At 44.4% G+C, this 23279-nt stretch overlaps 1 protein-coding gene across 1 annotated transcript in view; it reads right to left on the minus strand.

Moving 5' to 3' along the window:
• TLN2 (talin 2) overlaps positions 1–23279 on the minus strand; it is a 249186-nt gene that overhangs the window by 125636 nt on the left and 100271 nt on the right. The window contains exons 10-20 of the mRNA XM_008706048.2: positions 21703–21858; positions 17245–17346; positions 16255–16331; positions 13376–13556; positions 12389–12502; positions 10192–10300; positions 9258–9466; positions 8610–8708; positions 4822–4989; positions 3323–3617; positions 583–749 (exon numbers count right to left, since the gene is read on the minus strand). Of these exons, the coding sequence (XP_008704270.2) occupies positions 583–749; positions 3323–3617; positions 4822–4989; positions 8610–8708; positions 9258–9466; positions 10192–10300; positions 12389–12502; positions 13376–13556; positions 16255–16331; positions 17245–17346; positions 21703–21858 (1677 nt within the window). The remainder of the gene's footprint in view (positions 1–582; positions 750–3322; positions 3618–4821; positions 4990–8609; positions 8709–9257; positions 9467–10191; positions 10301–12388; positions 12503–13375; positions 13557–16254; positions 16332–17244; positions 17347–21702; positions 21859–23279) is intronic.

Below are 23279 nucleotides of genomic sequence, written 5' to 3' on the forward strand. Positions count from 1 at the left end.
ATTCGGGTTGCAGGCAAAAGAACAGTCTATTTGAATCTGCTGTTGACAGTCTCCAGTTTCAATGAATCACCACTTGCAACAAGCCGATGGCGGTAACCCCTGGACAGAGAGCACGCTCACTAAGCAGGCACTTTGTCGTCTAGACCTGAGTCAGCACCACTCCCCTCAAAGAGTGTTATGCTCATGTTCCATGCCCTTCTCCTTTCCCAATGCAGCAGAGTTAAATGTTACACGACCACATGGGTTTTAACCCACAAAAGTGCACACTCAGCTGACCGTTCTTTCTCTTCAGGGTACCTTCCGAATCCTAACTCTTTTTTTCTTTTTTTTTTTTTTTTAAAGATTTTATTTATTTATTTGACAGAGAGAGACAGCCAGCGAGAGAGGGAACACAGGCAGGGGGAGTGGGAGAGGAAGAAGCAGGCTCATAGTGGAGGAGCCTGATGTGGGGCTCGATCCCAGAACTCCAGGATCACGCCCTGAGCTGAAGGCAGACGCTTAACAACTGAGCCACCCAGGCGCCCCCTGAATCCTGACTCTTAATAACGTCCCCTTTTCCGTTGAACAAAATCAACGCAATACCTTTGCAGCTTCCACCATGCGAGCGGTGGAGTCGGCCAGGAGTTTCGCGGCTGCCAGGAGCTTCTTTGAATTCTCCATGTCGATTTCAGCTTCTGCATCCGACCTCATGGCATTGACGAGGTCTGAGGTGGCCTGGGCCAGGACCCGGGCCTGGCGCACCATTTCACCTATGGGACGGGATTGAGGATGCCATCTCTCCATCTGCTTTCCCAAGCTCAAAACCAGCAGCCTGGTCTCCATGCCTCCGGCAAGAGGGACAGAGAGAAGGGAGCCCCCAAGCTCTAGTCCTAAGCAATGCAGCCCACTTAGACCCAGGACTGAAAGTACTCCCCATGGCTACCAGGACTATACACCCCAAACACATCCAACTTCCATCTCCAACTCTGAGGGATAAATAGGACACCACGAAGCAAAGAGGAATTCTTTTGAAAGAGAAGGCAGGGAACAAAATTATGTGGGTTTATTACGTGACTTAGTAAATATTTATTTAGAAAATATTATTTACCTCACGTCAAGAACCACTTACACAAAGTCCTTATAATAAACGCTGCATAACAGCATAAACATTATTTTTAAAATTTGGAAGAATTGGTAGGTTACCAAACTCCAGATGAGTAATACCACATGATCCACTGTATTTGTGTCATTTGGCTCTCACTAATAGGAAGCACAGACCTCAGGTTCATGCTCAATTGCTATGATTTGCCTTGGCTCAGTTTTTCCTATTAGTTTTCTGTTTGCTCACCCTTTTCTTCCCAGTGCTGGTTTTGATCTTATTACTAGTAATTGTTTGGTTTTACTGTTCCTGTGATTTTATTGGTATCTATTTCAATTTTCTTTTAGAAGTAGGAGGGGATAAGAGTAAACATTTAAAATAAAACTACTCAAACGTAAGGGAATTTTTCCTCGACCAGAGGTCATTTAAGAAGGGTGCCAAAACACTGTGACATTAAAGAGGGGGGAAAAAAGCTTTCATAAAAATAAAAATGTGCTAAATTCAAGGTATTGTGGATTAGATCCTGATGGTAAAAGAATGTGAGTGGAAAAACTGGCGAAATCGGAATCATGTCAGTAGTGAACACTTGGGCATCAAGGTTAATGTCCTAGTCCTGACAGATGTGCTGTGCGTTAGGGAAGATGCAAACAATGAGAGAAAATGGGAAGGGTATGTAAGAACTGTCTGTATAACCTCTGCAACGTCTCTGTAAATGTGACAGTATTCCAAAATAAAAGGTTTATTAAAAAACAAAAACAAAACCCCAAATGTGCAGAGTATTCCTATCTTAAATCATGTAAGGAAGACACAGAAAAGCACACGTTTTTACTTATTTGTTTGCTTGTTTGTTTTAAATACTTGTTATAAAGAATGGCTCCGTGCTGACAAGGAAGAAAACGGACCTTTTACAAACTACTGGTAGGGTTGCAAACCATAGTGTCTTTCTGGAAAGAAGGTTCATATAAAAAAAAAATTGTACATGCTTACTGGTTCAGAAATTCCACTTATTACCTATAGCCCCCAAACTAAACCAAGATATTTTTATAAAAATAGTTACTGTAGTATTATTTTTGTTAAAGCAAAACAAACTAAGAAACAAACCAAAAACCTTGGAAACGATCTACAGGTCTATTTAAAGACAATTGGTTAAGTAAATTATGATAGAATTTCATGGAGTAGAATATTATGCTGCCATTAAAAAGACTAGCATACAGGTCAACATGAAAAATGTCTAAGATGTATTAAGAGAAAAAGGTTGCAGAAGAGTATAAATAATGCAATTTCATTTATATAAAAAGAAAGATGGTGTTACACACACACACACGCATGTGAGACTGTAGGAAGATCAAAATTTTCTGGATATGTAAAACAGAAATTGGTGAGTTGCCAAATCTGGAGATTTAGATGGGATAGAGATGGACTGGGTCTGGGAAGACTTACTTTTCAACTAATGGACTGAAAGGTACATTGTACCTATTTAAAATTTTCTGTATATTATGATGTTTGGCATCTTCAAAAAATGTTTCTGCCCTTCTGAAGGCTAGCCAACTTTTAGAGATAGCAAAAGTCCAGCTGGGAGCACGCCGTTGATACGCAAACTAACCAGCCTGGAGCCGCACCTCCTCCTCTGGCCCGGACAGCCCTGCAGGCAATGTCCTTAGGCCTCAATCATCCCAGGGCCTGATACCAGGCAACTACGGATCACCTCCACAGTGTACAGCCCGCTGAAAATAGTCAAACTAAGCAGTCCTCAGCTGCTCACCCTGCCCTGCCTTGCCAATGGAAATCCCAATAAAGGTCACAACCTAAGCTCTTCCCCTCACTCCTGTCTTCTGCAACCTGACCCAACCCGACGCTTCCCCCGGGACCCCGCATGGCACGTGGTGACCCTTTCTCTGGAACCTGTGAGTAAAATACAGTTTTCCTTCCAAGCTTCATTCCTGTCTCCTCCTGTGGCTGCATCAACTTTACCATGCCACATCCAAGATGTTTCTTCAAACAAATGGGATTTGCCAAGAAGTTATTTAAAAAGCCTAGTTAATGAACTCTTTAAGTGTTGCTATGGAAGGGAACATTAGGAGTCTTTCATCTTTCTCCCAGCATCAATGAGGAAGTCTCTGACAGAGGCTGATGACAACTTGCCTCACCAAGCAGCTGTTACCTTTCTTACAACTGTCACCACGAGGAAACCCTGAGGGGACCCGTCCACCCACAGCATCGCCCCTCACCAGCACAGCCCCTCACCAGCATCGCCCATGGAGCTGAAGATGCTCTCAGTGACACACATGATGGTGTCGGTGGCCTGGTCGTAGCGGCCGATGGGCTCTCCTCGGCTGGCAAACTGTCGCACGTGCTGCAGGAGATCGTGCAGGGCCTGGCTGACCACGCTGGCCGCTGCGCTGACCTGCTTCAGGAGCTCGCTGTCGTCAGTGGCTGCCTGGCAGGCGCGGACACAGTTCTCCACTGAGCGGTCCACGAGCTTCCCTGCTTCGATCAGCTGCTCCTGGCATACGGGGGAGCTGATGGTGGGGCTCACCACCTAAAGCGAGAAAGGAGCAGATCTGGGGCACTGAGGGTCAACTTTCAGTCCCCACTGCGCCCTAGCATTTCCACCAAGTCCCTTCCTGCTCTGTGTCTCAGTTCCTTACTTAGAGGACTAGGGATTACACTAGCCATCACTACGGCTTCTCATACTTCACGATTTCTATCTTGATGACTTTTGATGCCCACTAATTTTCATCTTCATCAGTGATACGTAACTATACTACTGACTACTTCCACAGAGAGAAATTTCTGGTTTATGTCATACCTCCTCTTTTAGGAACCTCTAACTTGAGTCCTCTGAGCTAGGATAGCAAGACTAAGGGAATTGTATTTCTTTTCCAAAGACATCTGGAACTCTGCACCTCTTGGTATTTTAAAGAACAGGGGGATTCTGTCAGCTCCCTGTGGGTAATTGGAGGGTACACAAGGAAAGAAGGAGTGATACTATCAGGACACCTCCATCTGACACTGCAAATCCCACCTAGGATAGGAAATGCCAGGCTAAGCTGGTCACAGATCTACAGAACATGTTATGTCATCAAGTTGAGGACACCTCCCGTCTTCTGATACATGAACACACGGTGGTGAGGAAAGGGTATGTGAAATCCAACAGGCCTGAGATTACCCTAGTTCTGCCATGGAAGACTTCTGTGGCCTCAGGCTACTTACGAACATTTAGGGGCCTCAGTTCCCTCTCCGGCAAACTGGGGATGATGTGCTCAACAAGGTGAAGTTTGACACCCAGACTGTGCACGTGATCATGGGCAACAATGAACCGAATCCCGATTACCCTCGCTCTAACACTGCGGTGCAGGAGGGGTGCTCCCAAATTGGCAGATTACCTACGAACCCAGTCATGACGCTCAACTACATTTCTGCACAGTGCAAGGACTCTGTGTGTGCAGGACATACTGAGAAGTCCAAAGGGGAGACATGGCGATCTGCAAGCAGAAATGGCCATTAGACACAGACGAGGACCCCTGCCTAAGGACTTGGGCAACGAACAAATGATAAAAGCACAATGGGGCAGCAGTTAATGCCAAGATCTCACTGTGCCATCTAAAAGACAACACCTGAAGCAAGCTCTAAATCTCAGACAATTTGAAAAAAAATTCTGCCTGTGTTCTCCCCCAGTGACTGGAGGCAGACCAAAGCATGTGACGCGTGCAGGATAGGGCCTGCAGTGCCAGCTGGCTTACCTTGGCACACGCCACAAGCTGGGAGGTAGAGAGGGCGCACTGGGTGGCGGCAGCAATCACCCTGTTCTGCAGGACTGTGTCTTCGGCTACTTGGGCGACATTCTTTGCCTTTAATACCAACATGGCAGCAGCATTGGCAACAGCTTTGGCCAAACTCATTAAAACATCCTAAAACGGGAAATTAAAAAATGGTCATTTACTTTTTTTTTAATTCCCCTTTACAGCCTAGAAATAAAACGTGGTGTCCACTCAAACGTTTTATTAAAAGTCCATTTGAACTTTTTCTTTCCAGTCCTTCATAAGAATATTCTTTCCACTTATTTTTCTGAAATGTCAACTCACCCTTAGGCGTAATGAAAGAAAGAGACTCATGACATAGTCCAGTATACATTAAGTAGCATACGGTCTAAATCTAAAACAGGGTGATTTCAGGGGAGGGTTTTTATTTTAACCACTGATACACATTCACGTGCTTCTTGACACTGAGAGTCTTAAGTCTCTTGAATGTGTGGTCGATGCAGTACTCAAGAAAAGCTGGAAATATATGCAGATGCCATAAACACAACATGCTGTAGGAAGGACAGAATTCGCGGCCTCCAGCTCATCATGCCCCACCGTCACTTGAAAATTTATCATTTGGATTTCCATTTTGCACAAGGATCCAAAGGCACCATCAGAAATTCAGCCACATCTCTGCCTCCAGAGGGCAATGTTGGTCACACACAGACAATACCTACAGCTCAAGAGCCAACGAGTGCCCTGAACATGAGTTATTCTCGGTGCTCTGTAGTCTTCTGGATAGGGATGAAATTACGAGGAGTGGAAAGGGAGCCAACATAAATAAACTAGCTACGAGCTATGAGCCCACTGAAGATGCAAGGAGCTTGAGCCTCTGTAGATCAGCTTATGCTTCGACTCCACGAAAACGCATTCTGTCTGCAGGATGGAGAATCCTCTGATTTAGCCTACCAGATTTGTCACCCATCTGTGCGACAAAAGAATAACCACTGTTAACATTCAATTTGCTTCTTTGCTTTTAGTAGTGAAGGTAGTTTATTTGGTTTGGAAATGCCTTCCCAGACACATCCCAAACATATGAGCTGTCTTTATTTTGAACAAACATGTCAAGGCTTTCTCCCAGAGGAAATGTGGTCAGGAGTCTTTATTAATTCATCAGATAATGAAAAGCACTTTTGATGCTGAATGCAAAGGGCACCCACAGAGTCTTTACAAGGAGATACTTCATGAGAAGATATACTGGAGAGAGTGTTCAGCCTGCACCGTGTTACACGGAGCAGAAACTATACGCTATCCAGGCAAATCAGAAACCCATAAATCTACCACGTAAGCCGATTTTAAAACGGACAAAAACCAAGCAGTCTTAAAAGAGCAGTTTATTTAGTCCAGTCTTCCTTTAAGGTCTCTGATGTTTATTAGATATCCAAGGAAAAAGGAAAACCTGAGGTTCTAAAAGTTGAAGATGCCTTTAGGATCTGACTGGCACTTGTCTGCCTTGTAACTTTCAGAAATTCCTCCCAACAGGGTCTGTGAAGTTACAGTTCTTGAACACCTATCCCGGTGCGAGCGAACACTCAACTTGAATGCCACAAATTATTTACAAGATTTTTAAAAATATCTTTCCAAAGTGGGTCACAGTATTCTTTCACTTGATATGAATTCGTCTTTTCAGAGAGGGACCAAGATTTGGTCATGGAGACTCACGATTGTTCTAAAGTGCTTTGTTAGACTCATTTAAAGAAATCCTGTTCCTCCTATTAATTTTGTCCAAAAAAAATACAGTTAGAAAAAGAACGTGATACCACAGCCACAGTTGCTGACAAGGCCGTTGTCAAACCTTTCAACAAGACCACTATTATGTAGCCCGTGTAAAATAAATCTTTGTTAACTCTGGGAACATGCAGGACATTGAGAACCCAAGAAAAGCTCCAAGATAAGATCTCAAGAATCAGAAAAATAGTGCATAAGAAATCCAATGTCAGTAAGCCAGGGGCTACTCATAACTGGAGGAGGTTGCAGGATCACCTTACTGCACTGACGTTTGCCCAGAGACCTTACAGAAATGGAGAGCATTCAGGGCAGGCCTTTCCCCGGTAAGAAAGCCTCTTCAGGACCAAACCATGAACCTGAACCTGCTTTCCCAGCCTGTCTGAACACAAGCAAAAGGAAGCAGAGTTTGCATTTATATGTGATGATAACAGTCTGTCAAAGAAAAAGCCTTCAGCAAGACAAGGACTCAAGGAAGGACTGTGACTTTCTTCTCAACCGTTCTAAACGCTCTGGGGAGAGCAGTCATATTTTTGAGGAAAGTACGTTGGTCACTTCAGGTTAATTAATCTGAGTAAACCAACAGCTGAATGTCATCTTTACCCAATTCCTCAGCAGATGCCTGCCTACAAAGAATTGCCTGCTCTAACACAAAAGCAACAGCCAATACAAGGGCAGTTTGGGGATCTGGCTCAGGGGAAGTCAGGACAGGGTCACCGTTCAGCTTGAATTTAGTGGGATATATTTATGTGGCCTGCCATCAATTCTCTTTAATGCTAAGTTATTACAGGCCATCCCAGCACAGAAACGGTTTCCAGGAATACTGCTACCCCCCACTATGGGGCTCACCCTCCGTCATGACATGAACGTTCAAGCACTGACGGTCTTCCTGCATTACAGGACATGAATGAGTCCGCTGGCCCCAGCAACATGGGCGTGTGGAAAGTCGAGGAGAAACAAGCTCATGTAGGGATGCAAGTTCCATGCATCACGGCACGTACGGCCATGTCTTAGCGTGACTGACGCATCTTGTGTAGACGGAGTTTGGCAGTTCCAGAGAAAACAGCATACAAAACTCATGAAGCAAGAAACTTGGATTCTACAGTAAAGTGGAATGATCTTTTTACTCTGAATGCTACAGAATTCCCCACTAGTGCAGCTGACATAGGATTTGGAAAAGGGCATCTTCCAGAGAACCTGGCCTCAAACGGTCAGTGGGATTAGAATGTAGTTACATACTACTTAAAATTAGGTCTTACGAGAAGGAGAAAGGCACGAAGGGCATCTGCCCACAGGGACGTAAGAAGGCAAGCTCAGCGTATCCTGGAGCTCCCCTCATCTGTGGTGGCCGGGAACGGAGGCAGACATGCTGAGCTCCTATCTGAGCCGGCAGCGCATCAGGCTAGCTGTGAGCAGGGGCTACAGCTGGACGGCAGAGGACAAGTGGCACATATCCTTGGTACCGAAGAAGAAAGGTGACAGAAAGAAAAAAAAGTCCCCACCACACTGATTTTGGATATGACACAGCAAACAGACCCACCTCTGACTACAAAGGAGAGCCTATGCTATCTGTGAGCACAGTGTACAGAAGCACACATGTCCTCTCTTTTATGCGGACTCCAGAATAATGCAGTTAAAACCCGTCCCCAGAAGACGAAACAAGCCTGGCCACGAGTCAATAACTACAGAGGTTGGATGGTAGACACAGGGGATTTCATGGCATTATTCCCTCCACTTTTGTGTTTAATGAATGTCCAGCATATTGACCAGCAAGAATAGTTAAGTAAGCGCTTTACAACAATGAATGCACGATACGAAGGGAAGTGAATTTTTTAAACCGAAAATTAAAAAAAAAATTAACAAAGGCCCCACCCCCAAGAAAATCCACCTCAGTTTTATTCTTGACAGCTCAATGAAGACTTGGTCTTTCATACGTTCTCCCTGTTTGAGTCTAGACCATTGCTTAGACTCCTTTCCAAAATTATGGGCTGCGAGTATCTTACTTGGAATCGCTCATCAGTCTCATTCTCTCCGATCTGTCTCAGAAGATCCCCACTGGCTTGTCCAATGCTTCCAGCAGCAGTCAAAACTGTCTGTCGAGGCTAGAAAAACACACATTGGTTGGAAAGAAAATGCATTTCCTCCACAGTGCAATCACACAGCAGGGCAGCAAGAGGAATCCTGACGGACCGGCCTCCTCCTGCACCATGAGGAGAGTCTCAGACTATCTGCCAGATGGTAAAATCTGTGCAAGGAAATGCCTGATGTCTCACAAACCAGTCATAGGTGGATTGATTTGATATGTTCATTTAATGAGTCTTGCTCAGTGGGTAAGAAGGTGATAGGCACTTTATGGAAATTAGGGCACAAACTTGTATCCCCTTCAAATGTGTATTGACTGTGTGTGTTTCTGAGGTTGAATCTAATCAAGTACCCTGGGGTGAGGGGACAGGGAGGTTTCCTACTAATAGCTCAACCCATTCCACAAGTTGAACCACAGACTCCGTACCCAGTTCACCAATTCCAAACGCCACAGTATGGTAACATGCCCCACGAGGATGGAAGGAACAGCTTCGGAGCAGGAGCCCTGTGTACTGAAGGCTGCACCTGCCTCATCAGAACCTGAGTGACCACTGGCCCCAAGAGCTCACCTCTCCAGAAGTAGGCTGCACGGCTTTCAGTAAGTCCGACACTGCCCCCGCAAGGGTCCTCGCAGCTCTGAGCAAGTCCTCCCCACTGCCCACCTCGTCGTCCATCAGAGCCGCCAACAGCTTCACGCCCTTGGACATCTCCGTCAGGTTGGAAGAAATGGTGGTGATTGCACAACCCACTGCTGTGTAGTCAGTGTCTGCAGGGTCACCTGGGACAGAGAAGGACCGTCACCATCACAGGAGGGCCGTGAAGGGTGAGGAGAGCCCAGATGGGTGATGGCATCAGCCATCACTCTGCAGGAGTCGGACACAGAGCTGCATGTGCACAGGGTGACGCTGGGCTCCCTGCCTTCAAGGCACTGTTCCTCCCCAGTCCTTTCGCCCCGAGGCCTCCTACGCTGAAATACTGAGCATGAGCCCCTGTACAGTTCTGAAGGGAGTCTTGGTGTCCCATGGCCCTTTCTGTTAGGTCCCTGTCAGCAGCTGAGGCACTGAAATGCTGCACGGAGAAGCTGAGACATTTGCGGGCTCTCACCTGACAGCGCGAGGTGGGAGACCTGCTGTGCCACGAGCGTACTGTGGGACAAGAGGCAGGGAGGCCCGCGTGATGGATCTATTCTTCCAAAACCCGTCTGAGACTATAAGCTCCCAGAAGGGAGAACCTAGCTCCCGAACATTTTGAAGTTCGCCCAGCAGACTGGTGAACAATGAGCAGAGCCACGTAAGGGCTGATGAAGGATGCACGACATCAGTGGAAAGGAATGAGATGTTCCCCACCTTTCTCCTGGGTCTGTGTGAAAAAGTGCCCAGAGCTCTCAGAGTATCTAAAAATAGACTAGGCTCTCATGCTATGAAAATCTGTTGTTTCAATCAAAGAACAGGAATTGTTTCTAAAGCAAAACCACCACACAGCACGAAGCCCTCAGAGACTCACCAGCAGTGAGGTTAACTACTGAAGCTGTTCCAGCTGTGATCGCATCGACCTGAGAGTGGATTTCGTGTTTGGACTCGTCGACTTTATTCTGAACCCACACCCTCGACGCCTGCAAAAACCAGACAAGTGCATGACACAGTCACTGCGTGGGATTGCCCGGGACACCAGAGACGTCGTGCCATGAAATGAGACCAGCATTTTGTCTGCACTCTTGCTCCCGGGCCGGCACCAACGAGGCCCTCCGGCCATCTTAAGCAAGCTCATTAACACACCCCTGGCTCACTCACTGATGCTCAATGGCATGTGAGGCCTCCATGCTGCCCCCACTGTTTTTAATCTAGCTTTCAGGATCTTAGAAAAGTTCTACATGGTTTTATTTAGGTAAATTCAATAAAGAACAGGAATTTATGCATCATACTAATACTGCACAACAGCACCAACAACTGTTGCTAATTTCTGCCTTGTTTTTTAGAGAACAGGGTTAGAATTAGGGCACTGCAGCCCACGAGTGTTCTCTGTCAGCATAAAGACCGTCTCTTGTTAATAACACGAATGTGGTGTAGATGTGGCACCTTTCCTGGAAGGACTGGGGGTGGGGGTGGCTCAAGAACTCTGTTCTAGCTCCACCACCCACAAGTGACATGACCTGGGACAAATGACATCTAGGTCCTGTGCCTTACATTTCTTCTACTGTAGGAATTCAACAGCCTTAGCAAACTCTCTATTTCCTGGCATTTCTGGACTTAGCCAATAAGTGATCATTTACATTCATAATGATGACCCTGTGGCAACAGATGGTGCTGATTTGCTCCCCAACACACCCCCAAAATATTGAGATTTAGGATGTGTCTAGCACTAATAATATTTTTTTGTATACCAATGCTTTAAAAATTGGTGAAGCAGGACTGTTAAGTCCTATGTCAAGCCATCTCACAATAGTGCAGGATATGGGAGGGTGTCTGCCTTCTGTATTTTCACTCTGACGTTCCCCCAGGAAGAATGCTTAATGATTTCAGGTACTTGGGATACAAAGCACTGAGTATAGCAGCACCTGCAGGCAGACAAGCACGATAAGGAAAATCACAGCATTCAGGGACGCCTTGGAGGACAGTTACCCTGGTGGGGCAAGATGAGGCCCCATACTGCATTTTGGCCCTGGCCTGGGATGGCCCTGTCAGTCCTAATGGAATGCTTTTCAGTCCCAACTGCCTATTAGAACCACCTGGGGAGATGAAAAAAGAAGGCCCCAACCTCAATGACAGGATTTTTTTTAGTTTGAGCCGGGCCTCCGGCTTGGTTCTTTAAGCTCCACGGTAATTGTAATGTGCAAAGCAAGGCTGAGAAGGACAGTGCCAGTCAGTGGCTCATGAACTTTAATGTGCACACCAAATAGCTGGGAAGTACATGCAAATGCAGATTCTGACTCAGAAGGTGGGGGTAAGGCCTAAAATTCCACACCTCTCCAGAGATCTTACGTATTGCCAATGCTGCTGGCCCGTGGGCCACAGTCTGAGTAGGAAGGGGCTAGATAATCTCATGCAGCAGCACCTCCAGAAAGGCACCTAATTACCCTGCCCTGTTGAAGAGCTGAACAGTAATGCAGCTGTTCTCAAAGCATGGTCCCGAGAGAGCAGCAGAGTACCTGAGGACTTGTTGCACAGGCAAAAATCTCAGGGCCTACCTCAGACCTACCGAGTCAGAACAAAGGGGATGGAGCCCAGTGTTCTGTGTTAACAAGCCCTGCGGGTGACTGATGCATGCTAACGCTTGAGAAGCACTGATAATAACGGCTACGACTCGTTGAGCTCTCACTATGTGTTAGGTAGTGGGCTAAGAACTCTGCACACGACTGGATGGCCAAGTCTTCATAAGGCCCCATGCATGCGTGACAAAATGGAAGCTTACAGAGAATAAGCTGCCGGCTAACAGTGGAACTGGGATTTGAACCCAGATCATGTGACTCCAGAGTCCAAGCTGTTGGTCCTTGAGAGGTACTGCCAACACCCAGTAGCACCTCACCTGTGGGTACCACCTCACTACAAAGACCCAATATATTGAAAACAAACAAATAAACAAATAAACCATGAGTTTCCACTTCACCTACCTGGACAAAGATTCACCCAGCTGAATACCGACAGAATGCAAAGCCCTGCTTTGTGCCAGGCAGAGACACTGAATGACAACCATAAATAGTTACCATATCCTGGCCGAGGGGTGGCAGTGAGTCCAGCTCGCTGAGGTCGTCCTGGGCCTGCTGGACAGCGTGCATGCTTGTGTTGATGGTGCCCATGAGGGCCTGCTGGGCCGAGGTCTGCAAAGGCAGAAGACCACAGGCGGTCATAACCTCTCTCCAGGGACTGACACCACCCTTTACACAAAACAAGGCCAAACTGAACTCCGGGCTCAAGACAGAGTGGCCCACAGTGTCTCTCAACATCCCCAAGCACCTCCCATTTCAAGCAGAGGCTGGAAATAGAGATTGTTATTAATAGAATGCTCAATATGGGTGTATGCAGTAGAGAGGTTATGATCAGGAGAGTGTGGAGAGCTTAATTAGCTGACAAGAAGACTCAGAAAGAGTCCTTGCAGGGGGCTACTCCACTCTTTGAGTACTGAGGACAAACGATCTCATGCATAGGAAATGTGTTACACCCCAGAACTGAGCTTAGTAAGGAAGAAAGGATTTCACGCAAACCTATAGTCAACACGGTTCTTCAGAGTCAAATTACTTCTGAGCTTTCAGGCTTTTCAGCTTTTATAAAGTTCTTCCCCAGCAGCACAGGATTCCTGAGCAGGCAGGCCAGCAGTGGCAAGCAGCAAAGACCCGCTCAGGGGAAAGTGTGGATCACTACAGACCCTGTCTATTTCTCAGACCCGCTGAGGGGTACGCTGGGCTAATTAGCAGCTTGAGGCTGTTAAGGCAGGGAAGCAGGGCTCTCTACGTCTGTATCACCAGTCACGTGGAGACGTCACCTGTGATCCTACAAGGGAGTTACTAAGACACCCCATTTAAAGAGAGCACTGGGGAGCCAGGCACCGGGACCAGGCAGCTGAAGAGCCATGGCTCAGATGAGAAAGAGTGAGAATGTGATGGCGCACACAAGCTCTCCCCAGGCCTGGTGTCTCTCCCTGTACATCAGAGGCAGCGTCCTGGCGCCCAGGGCCAGCGTGGGGGAAGCCTCACCAGCGGGGGCATGTGCCCTCGGTGCATCTGCCCGACCATGACCTGCTGCTGCGGTGAGGGCATGCTGCCCACGTTGAAGGTCTCGGGCCCGCTGGAGCCTGAGCGCATCACGGCGGGCAGTGCCACGGAGCCGTGCTCCACCTTTCCGGTCCGATTGAACTGCTGCTGCAAGATGGTGGACCTGCAGGGGACAGGGGTTTGGTCACTGCGGGGTGGCCACTCACATGGTTAAGATACCATAGTTGTCACAGCTGTTGGCTGCACTGTGCTGTGGAGGCCAATTCAAAAGAGGCATATACAGACGGAACTGTGAATGAAGCAGCACCAAAATACTCAGGAGAACCCTGAGAATAACCTTCTTATTAATATAAATAACCATGCCCAACTGGTTCATGATGGTATGCAATTAGCTTTGCTTGGGGACCAACCCCCTACCCTGCCCTCTGGCCATTGTTATGTTTCTAGAACGATGGTGTTCAAGGCGCAGGTACAAGTTCTGGATGCACTGATCTATTAGCTGGTAAATCCCACCTGAAAGAGCATTCATTCAACAAATACCTACTGCGGGCCAGGTTCTATTCTAGGCAGTGGGGACATAGGTCATTTAGCCTCAGACTGAAAGAAGTGTAGAAAAGAACTAAAAGAGACTCTCCCAGAGGTTAGCTCTCCTCCCCCAGGTCCAAGGCTACTGACCACAGAGGGCATTTAAACACCTCTGGAGCCTTGAGATAGGACAGACTTTGGCACTTCCTCCAGATGATTTCAACAAAAGTCTAGGAAGATTCCTGGGACATCTAGTAAAAAAAAAAAAAAAAAAATCAATTTTTTACATTTGATATATGTTTGTACAACGAGTGGTAAGGACTTTGAGCATATGAAGGTGGACTGTCTGTGCAGCAGCCCAGAGGACAAACCCCATACAGGGAGAGTCTGGGGGGGCGGGTGGGTGTGTGTGGTGGGGGGTAGATTTGGTGAGCAGCTGCATTAATGGACCAGGCCTCTGTCCCAGGTTCTCCAACCATCACAGATAATTCCCTATTGCACAGGGCAAAGCTCATGAGCCATGCTGGGATACCAGACAGCAGGCAAGAAGAGGAATGTTTGTGGAAGGGTTGGCATTAGGAAGGGTAGATGTGGGGACTCTAGTAGGAAGTCGGCTGTGTCTTGTGATCTCAGCCCATGTCTAATGCAGGGAGAAGTGGCAGGTCTTGTGATGGAAACCAACCTGGACCATTCTTCCTACTTGCCTTGATCAGACCCCACCATGAAGCTCCAGGCAGTGGGAAGGGGCTTCAGTGGTAAAAGGCAATTAAAGAGTTTCAGCGCTCTGGGCTCAGACGCTTAATCAGCTGCTCTTAGAAGGACAAGTGCAGCAGAGTCCTCGAGGGGAACAACTCACCCTGCCAGAAAGCACTAGCTTACTGATTTCCATCTAACAGTCATTAACAATTCCAAGGACTTAAGGTGTTCTTCAAGAGGGTAGCACATACGTGAAATGCATCACATATCAGGTTTGGTTCTAAATTGTGTACTAAAATAGGGGACAAATGGAAAAGCACCTTCAAGGTGATTATGAAGCAAATCAGGACAAGGTGATAGAGTATGGAAATGTTCAAGAAGCAATTACTATGACTTAGCAAGTTCAATATGCTTGAATCTGCTAAAACTTTCTGGCAGCGTACTGTAAGAAACATCACAAGATCTGAGGTAACTCCTGGCTCTGCCTCACGTGCGCATCTGCAGCAACTTCCATGAGCTTTGGTTTCCTCTGTCATGCACAGGCAGTAACATCTGGTCTACCCCTTACATCAGGGGTTGTTATCGGGGTGAAATGAGACAGCATGCTAGACACAGAGGGTAAAGTTATTATCACAATGCTCTACGTAACATAAGGGGAGCAGCTGTGCAGATCTCCCCAAAGTACCACTTATTAGATTTACTTAATTTTAATAAATCTCAGTTTTCTTACCTATAAAATGGGGTTGAGACTGTTCTGAATTGAAAATGATGATGTTCAGAACGGTAAATATTTATGATGTGCCAGGCATTGTTTCATGCGCTTTATTAATAATCCAATCATCAAAATAAAGCTTGTAAGGTGGTACTACCATTTTTCTCATTTTATAGTTGATGAAGGGGTAGAGGAAATTTGTAATGTCCCCAAGCCCACACATTAAGAAAGAGACCCAAGGGGCACCTGGGTGGCTTAGTTGGTTAAGCATCTGACTCTTGATCTCAGCTCAGGTCATGATCTCAGGCTTGTGAGATCGAGCCCTGCCGTTGGGCTCTGCACTGGGTGTGGAGCTTGCTTGAGATTCTCTCCCTCCCCTTCTGCCCCACCCCACTTTCGCTTAAAAAAAAGAAAAAAAAGAGAGAGAGAGAGACTCAAGATTCGAACCCAGGAAGTCTGGCTCCAGAGTCCATGTTTTAACCACTTCCCCTTACTGCCTCATGACACATGTGGCATACAGCGAGCGTTTTATAAACAGTAACTCCTCCGCTGCTAGACCTCTGCCCCAAAAGGCACAGAACCGAACAGAAGCCTACTCTCCAGCCTTTGACGAAAATGACGCATGTTAGGAGCTTTAAATGAGCAACTGCAGAACAGGATTCATGAACATTCACTGTGTCTAAAGATGGAGTTACCTCCTGTTCCGTGTCTCCCTGAAATCCACAGCCTCCTCCCCCAACAAGATACACTCAACACTGATAATGATGGTCTGGAGACCACCCTTCAAGAAGCAAGACTCATTTACATCACCCACTGCTGTCTCCCCCTCTGATGGACTTCAGGGCAACAGACCCCACAGTTGGCACAAGGAAACCTGCCCATTTAGGGAGAAGGCCGGTTTTTCCAGCACTTTCTTAAAAATACTTACTTTTTCGGGGAAACAGACTCTTCCAGCATAGTCGACTCTTCATCCCCCTCTAATCCAAATCTGTCTTTACTTTGTTTCTGAGGTAAAACAAAACAAAAAGTAAACTCAGCAGGTTTGATGCAAGAACCTGTTAAGATACCTTTTAAAAGGAGCTACAAAAGCAAAAACATTCAGGTTTACCCAAAATTCTTTGTATCCAAGTAGGTGATGGGTGAAAAATTCAAAGTAACAATAAAAAATAAATACATTGTTTGACACAATACAGAGACACGCGCCTCCTGTGTTTCTTACCGCATCCACTAAATTTCCAACAGTTAAAATCAAGACACAGACACTGACGTTCTAGTTGAACCTGGTTATTTCAGTGGGCTGTATCTTGAAGTCCTCGGTAGTCTGTCTGTATGCCACTATGGTATATATCCCCACTAAAGTTGGTAGAAATTTGGTAAAAATTCATGAAATTTGGTAATTTGGTAACATTCACGAGGAACGCCAGGGTGGCTCAGTCGGCTGGGCATCCGACACTCGATCTCAGCTCAGGTCTTGGTCTCAGGGTCATGAGTTCAGGCCCCAGGGTGGGCTCCATGCTGGGCACGGAGCCTACTTCAAAAAATTTCATGAAAAATATGAAGAACATTTTCAGACCCTCAACCTAGGATTCTAAAGAGGCTGGAAAGCATCACCTAACTCCCTAGAGAGGAAGATGCTGAGGGGTTAACTAGTCCCATTCATTAGCTAAGTGAAGCACTACTGCTCATTACCTGGCAGTAATAATATAAATATGAATTGCAGCTAAAATGGAAATTCTTGTAGGATCTTGAGGTTAAAGACTGCACACTCAAGCAATCTTAACATTAAGATTAAATTAGTGAATCAAGTACCTCGAATTAGGGTTGTTTTGTGTTGTTGTTTTTTTCCCAGGCAGCAGCATCACCTAAGACAGTGTTTTTAAAAAAAGCAGCTTTTCCACTCTGTATCAGTAGGAAATACCTTTTTGAGGATGATGTCAATGTAGCCTGCAATCAGCTGGGATATCTGCTCGCCTTCAGTGGTTTGTACTGAATAGTAGCTTTCCTGATACTCCCCAAAATCCTGAAAAAAAAAAAACAAACAGCATTAGAAGAAATATAACTACATCATATAGCTACAGTTTTAAAGGTAAAGAGGTCTAGTCCTGGAACAAAAGGGCATAGTCTCACTTTTCCCTTCTCTTCCCCTCTAAACACAACTGGATACTCTAAAATTTGTTCAACAAACAATAGTCAAAGGGCTCTGACAGTTGGAAAGGTAGATTGACTGGGGAGCACAGTACTTGAGAAATCATACTCTCATGAATTCTTAGGTTTTCTTTTATATCTTACCCCCAGGTGGGTGCCTGAAACCCAGAACCTTCCACAGGCAGGGTTTCAAAAGCCTGTACCTTTTCCACCAAAGGACCAGGAGAGGAGGAGCCCAATGGAGATCTATCTGCGAGCCTCAAACCCATTCCACAACCTGGGCCGATGCTCACCAGCAGCTGCAGAGTAGTAAAAGCCCAGGCCATCCCAGCCCCAGCCCCAGCTCCACAACCCAGACAGGAAGGTGGTCTGGTCCTTTTGCAACAGTGGTCACGTGAAACCTTATGTCTTCCTGACCTCCACCTAATGCCATAAACAGAGACAGGCCCAGAAGCTTCAGCCTATCCCCAAAAAGGTCACCCAGCAATAGCAGGTGGTCCAAGGAAGTGCCTTCACAAACAGTGCCATCAAGTTTTGAGCAAGAACCCGGCAGTGTCAAAACAGTCCAGAGCAGCACTACAAATCCCACAAAAGGAGACCAGAACACTACACTAAATCTAAATAAGATGACTGAATGATAAAACAGAAGATTTAAGTAAGATCAAGAGTCTCCTAACTTAATAACCATAATGTCTAGATACAATTTAAAAAATCACTACTCATATCAAGAACCAAACAACTATGATATGAATAAGAAAAGATAATCAATTGATGCCAATATTGAGATGAATCAGATATTGGAATTATCTGATAAAATTTTAAAGCAGCCATCATAAAATATGTTTCAACAATTACAAATTCTCCTGAAACAAATAGGTTTCAACAGAGAAATAAGTCAGAAGAACCATATAAAAATTATAATACTGAAAAATCCAATAACCAAAATTTAAAAACTTACATGATCAAGTAGTGTGGTGATGACAGAGCATAGAATCGGTAGACTTGAAAACAGAGTTAGTTAATCTCAACAGCTAAAAGAACATAGACTCAAAAAAAGACAAAAAACAAAAAACCCATAAGCCAGACCTTCAGGGATCTGTGGGACAATAAAAGATATAACATTCATGTCATCAGAATCCTACAGTAGGAGAATATGGGACAAAATAATTATTCAAGAATCACCTGGGTGGCTCAGTCAGTTAAGTGACCAACTGTTGATTTCAGCTCAGGTCATCATCTCGGGGTTCTGAGATCTAGCCCCGTGCTGGGCTCTTCACTCAGTGGGGAATCTGTCTGAGATTCTCTCTCTCCCCTTCTCCCTTTGCCTCTCCTCCCATCAACTCACACGCGCACGTTCTCTAATAAATAAATACATCTTTAAAAAAAAAAAAGTATTTGAAGAAACAACGGCTGAAAATATCCCCAAATTAAAGACATATACCTACAAACTCAAGAATCTGAGCATATTCCAAATACAATGAATCCTGAGAAATCCACACCAAGAACTTTAGAAAGTGACATATTGCCTACAAATGTACACCAACTTGAATGACAATTTCTAATCTGAAACCACGGAGGCCAGAAAGTAGCAGTACATTTCTCAAACGCTAAAAGAAAGAACTGTCAATGTTTAATCCTATACCTGACAAAATGATCCTTTATGAATGAAGGGGAAATAAGGACATTCTTAGGAGAAGGAAAGCTAAGAGAATTTTTAGCAGATCTACCTACCTTTAAAGAATGGCTAAAGGAAGCACTTCAAACACAAAGAAAATGGTAACAGGAAGCTGGGAAGGTTAAAAAGAAAACAACAGTGGGATAGATAAAAAAATAGAAAGGAATGTAGTAACTTATCCTTCACCTCATGAGCTTTACTTAATCATATTCTATGGTTGCACAAAAGTTTTAACACCATCTCACATGGTGTTCAATGTATACAGAAGTATTTCTTTGAACAATTATATTCAAAAAGTGGGGATTGTAAAGAGACCTAAATAGAAGTGAAGTCTATGCTTCTCTTGAAGTGGTAAACATCCACAGCTGTGGGTTATAGTTCATTTCTTACATATATGGTAATACCTAGATCACTAAGAATGTTAAGCAAAGAGATATGCTCAAAAACATTATAAATAAATCAAAATGGAACTCGAAAAAGTAACCTAAAAGAAGGCAAGAAAAACAGAGGAAAAAGAAATGGTGGGGATAAACATAAAAATATTATAAAATGGTGGACTTAAGCCCTAACATATCAATAATTAGACTGAAATATAAATGGTCTTAATAAGCCAATTAAAAGAGACTGACCAAGTAGATTTTTAAAAAAGCACAACCCAACTTTATGCACTGTGTAAGAAACTTGTCTCAAATATAAGTAGGTTGTAAGTAAAAGGATGGAAAAACGTATCATGCAAACATTTGAAAAATCATGAGTGGCTATATTAAGATTAAGCAGATTTCAGAGAAAACAAATTTACAAGGAACAAAAGAACTAAATGGTAAAACAATTTCTCCACGAAGATAACAGAGGGATCTTCAATGTACATGTAAGCACCAAACAGAGCTTCAAAATACATGCGATGAAAACTGAAAGGAAAAACAGAAAAATCTGCAACTGTTGTTGGGATAGAGAAGACTGGAACAACATCAACGAACAGGATCTAACTGACATTTACCTAACACTCCTGTCAAGTACTCACCGAACATTCTCCTAGAATGACCATATCCTGTGATATAAACCAAATCTTAAAACTCTAAGACTTGAAATCATGCGGAGTATGTCCTTTGACCATAACAGAATTGAACTAAAAATCAATAATAGGAAGACAACAGGAGAATCTCCAAATACTTGGAAATTAAATTAAGGCTCAGAGTGGAAAGAAATAAGACATGTTATAAACTTTAATCCAACTTTAATAAACATCATTGATATTCATTCTCTCTTGTACTTGAGGTAGTTACTGTGACTCATAACTATTTCTTACTTATCTTTAAAACAACTTTTTGTTTTCAACAAAATGGGACTTGGACCTAGTTTTCAAAGACCAATAGCACTAAAAGGTACATAACAAAACACAGTGGGCCCCTGCCCTACCCCTTCCTATCTTCACTTTCCATCCCTCCCACCCCCAAAGGCAACTACTTTGAGCCCTTTCAGCAGTTTCTTCTAATATTTCTAAATAACATATTTATATTGATTTGATTTTTCTCTTTTACAAGTTATCCACAACTTCCTGCCACGGAAGATGAGGATGCAGTTCTTTAAGTATGAACACACCCTTCTTAGGGGACATGCAGGTGGAGCCCCTCCCGACTACAGGAGGCAAGAAGGTATACTTCCTGATGATTAGTTCCAACTGGCAAGAGTCTATCCACCAATGATCAAACTAGATAACTAAAGACTCCCTCCAAAATCCTTCCTTACACCTTTTTTTCTGATGACCTATTATGAGACCTTACCTAGAGACAAGCTAATATTTCAAGTATCCACTAGACCTGGAGAATAGTACACTTCAGCAGTGCTAGGAGACGGATAACTTTCAACACTGATTTCTCTTGTTGCTCAACTTGCCCTACAAAATAACAACCCTATCAGTTCTCACAGGTCAATGTGGCTATAGTTAAGATAATAACACAATTATAATCTGCTAAGAGTAACTATTAAGGTTGGGAGGAGGAATTCAGAAGTCTGAAGGCCTGGGATGACTACATTCTCCCTGCTTTCCATGTACTTCACACTGAGAATTTTATCATCATCATCTTGTTTGATCTCAGCACCTCTATGAAATAGATATTATGATTCCCATGTTAAAGTTAATGACATTAAGGCTCAGAGAGGAGACATAATTCTCTCAGAAATGGAAGATGACCAGCTGCTTTTGAATACTACCCCAAAGTCTATGCCATTTCCTCTAAACGGTATCTTGTTTCCAGGCAGGCTGGGAAAACACACTTCAGCAAGATGTCACAATGCTTAGGAACTTCTAAAACAACTAGAGATGAAGAGGCAGTCTTTGATCAGCCTCTGAGCATTAGAAAGTTTCCTTTCAGGGCATACTAGGGACAGCATCAGGAACTCAGAAGACTGGACCAGTCCCCGCCCTCTGTGGACTGCCACCATCTGTCCCTATGCACATTGCTCTCTAAGGCCAGGGAAACCCACTGGGCTTGTATTCTCTCTACCACACCACGGTATTGCCTAAGGCCGTGTTGAGACCCTGTTTCCAGTCCATACCAGGGTGAAGCTTTTGGGTGAGGCTGCCCAGCGCTTAACCGTGGTGAGTGGCCACTCCTGCAGCACTTCCTTGGTCTTCTCATCCACACGCATCACTGAGTCCTTGGTGATGCCCAGCAGGCGAGGCACCAGCTTATTCTTGCCTTTCATCTTTTCCTGAAACAGGAAATACCAAGGGTTAGTGCTCTTCCTCTGAATACATACTTGATTTTGCCAAGTCATCAGAGATTTCATGATGTCTTACCTGAGGTCACCTACATATACAATGTTTCAAAATAGGTAGGGCTACTAGAAAACCAGGGTTTTGGGACTAGGTGAATGACTCATTAAACTAAAGACATGGAAGCTGAAACAGGGACATCAGAAGACTGGAAAGATCCACAAAGGCACGCTTCCTGAAAAGAGAAACTGTTTAGGAGGGCAGGTTGCTCCAAAAATGGACTGTGATGGATAGAAGGGACAGAACTGAGAAGATATCCAGAGAAACAGAAGTTAAGGTGAATTCCAAATATTGTCACTTCTAGTAGCCAACTCAATAAATATCAAAAAAGGTTTGACGTGCAATTTAAATATGGCACGTTAGCTACTTAGAATTAACTAAAACTGCCAAAGTGAATCTTCTCATTAAAAGAGACACAGACCTTTTTTTAAATCTCCTAAATACATTTCCATTTGAAATCTTTGTTTTGGTATTTGTATGTATATCTACTGACTCTTAAAAAGCCTTTTATGATTAGCTTTAATAATTTAATAGTAATCATGCCTATTACAATAATGGATCCCTACCTCACACTCACGCCAAAACAAATTTAAGAGAGATTAATAATTTAGGAATATATAGGTGGATATTTTTCTGATTCCTGGGAGGGAAATGACTTTTAAACACAAACATCAAAATAAAGAAAACTCATAAAGGGAAAGAACAACATTTTTAAATACAAATAGACTTTGATACATCTAAAAAACAGAGGGAAAGTAGGAGAAAAAGAAACCTCACTGTAAACAAAATTAACAAGCAAATAACTAGGGATAAATATTTACAATTACGATAGTGAAAGACTTTATATACTGTATATGTGGAAGGTTATCACAGATCGACAAAAAAAAAACTGGCAAAGAAGAGAAACAGATAATGTGTTTAAAATAATAAAGTAGACTTTCCTTTGGGGGGGGGCAAGGAGAAGAGGGCAGTGGAGTAGGAGGACCCTAGGCTTGCCTTTTCCCACAAATATAAGTAGATAACTATCGGCTCATCATAAATACCCCCAAAATTGACCTGAAGACTGGCAGAACAAACTCCACAACTACAGGTAGAGAAGAAACCACAAAAAAGAAGGTAGGAAGTGTGGAGATGCAGCTTGGGAGAGAAATGGATCACGGTCACTGTGCTGGGGAGGGAGGGGTGATTGTGGAGAAGGGTTAGAGACAGACTAGCACATAGGGGACCACATTGAGGGGGTGGGAATCCCCATAGCAACTGCCTTGGAAAGAGAAAGGGGTCAATTTTCATGAGTTCTTGCAACAAGTGGAGCTTAAAGCCTGGAGATTTAAACATCAATGGGAGTGGATGAAGAGTC

The sequence above is a fragment of the Ursus maritimus genome, unplaced genomic scaffold (genome assembly GCF_017311325.1).
Source record: "Ursus maritimus isolate PB19 unplaced genomic scaffold, ASM1731132v1 scaffold_35, whole genome shotgun sequence".
In the NCBI taxonomy this organism is placed as follows: domain Eukaryota; kingdom Metazoa; phylum Chordata; class Mammalia; order Carnivora; family Ursidae; genus Ursus; species Ursus maritimus.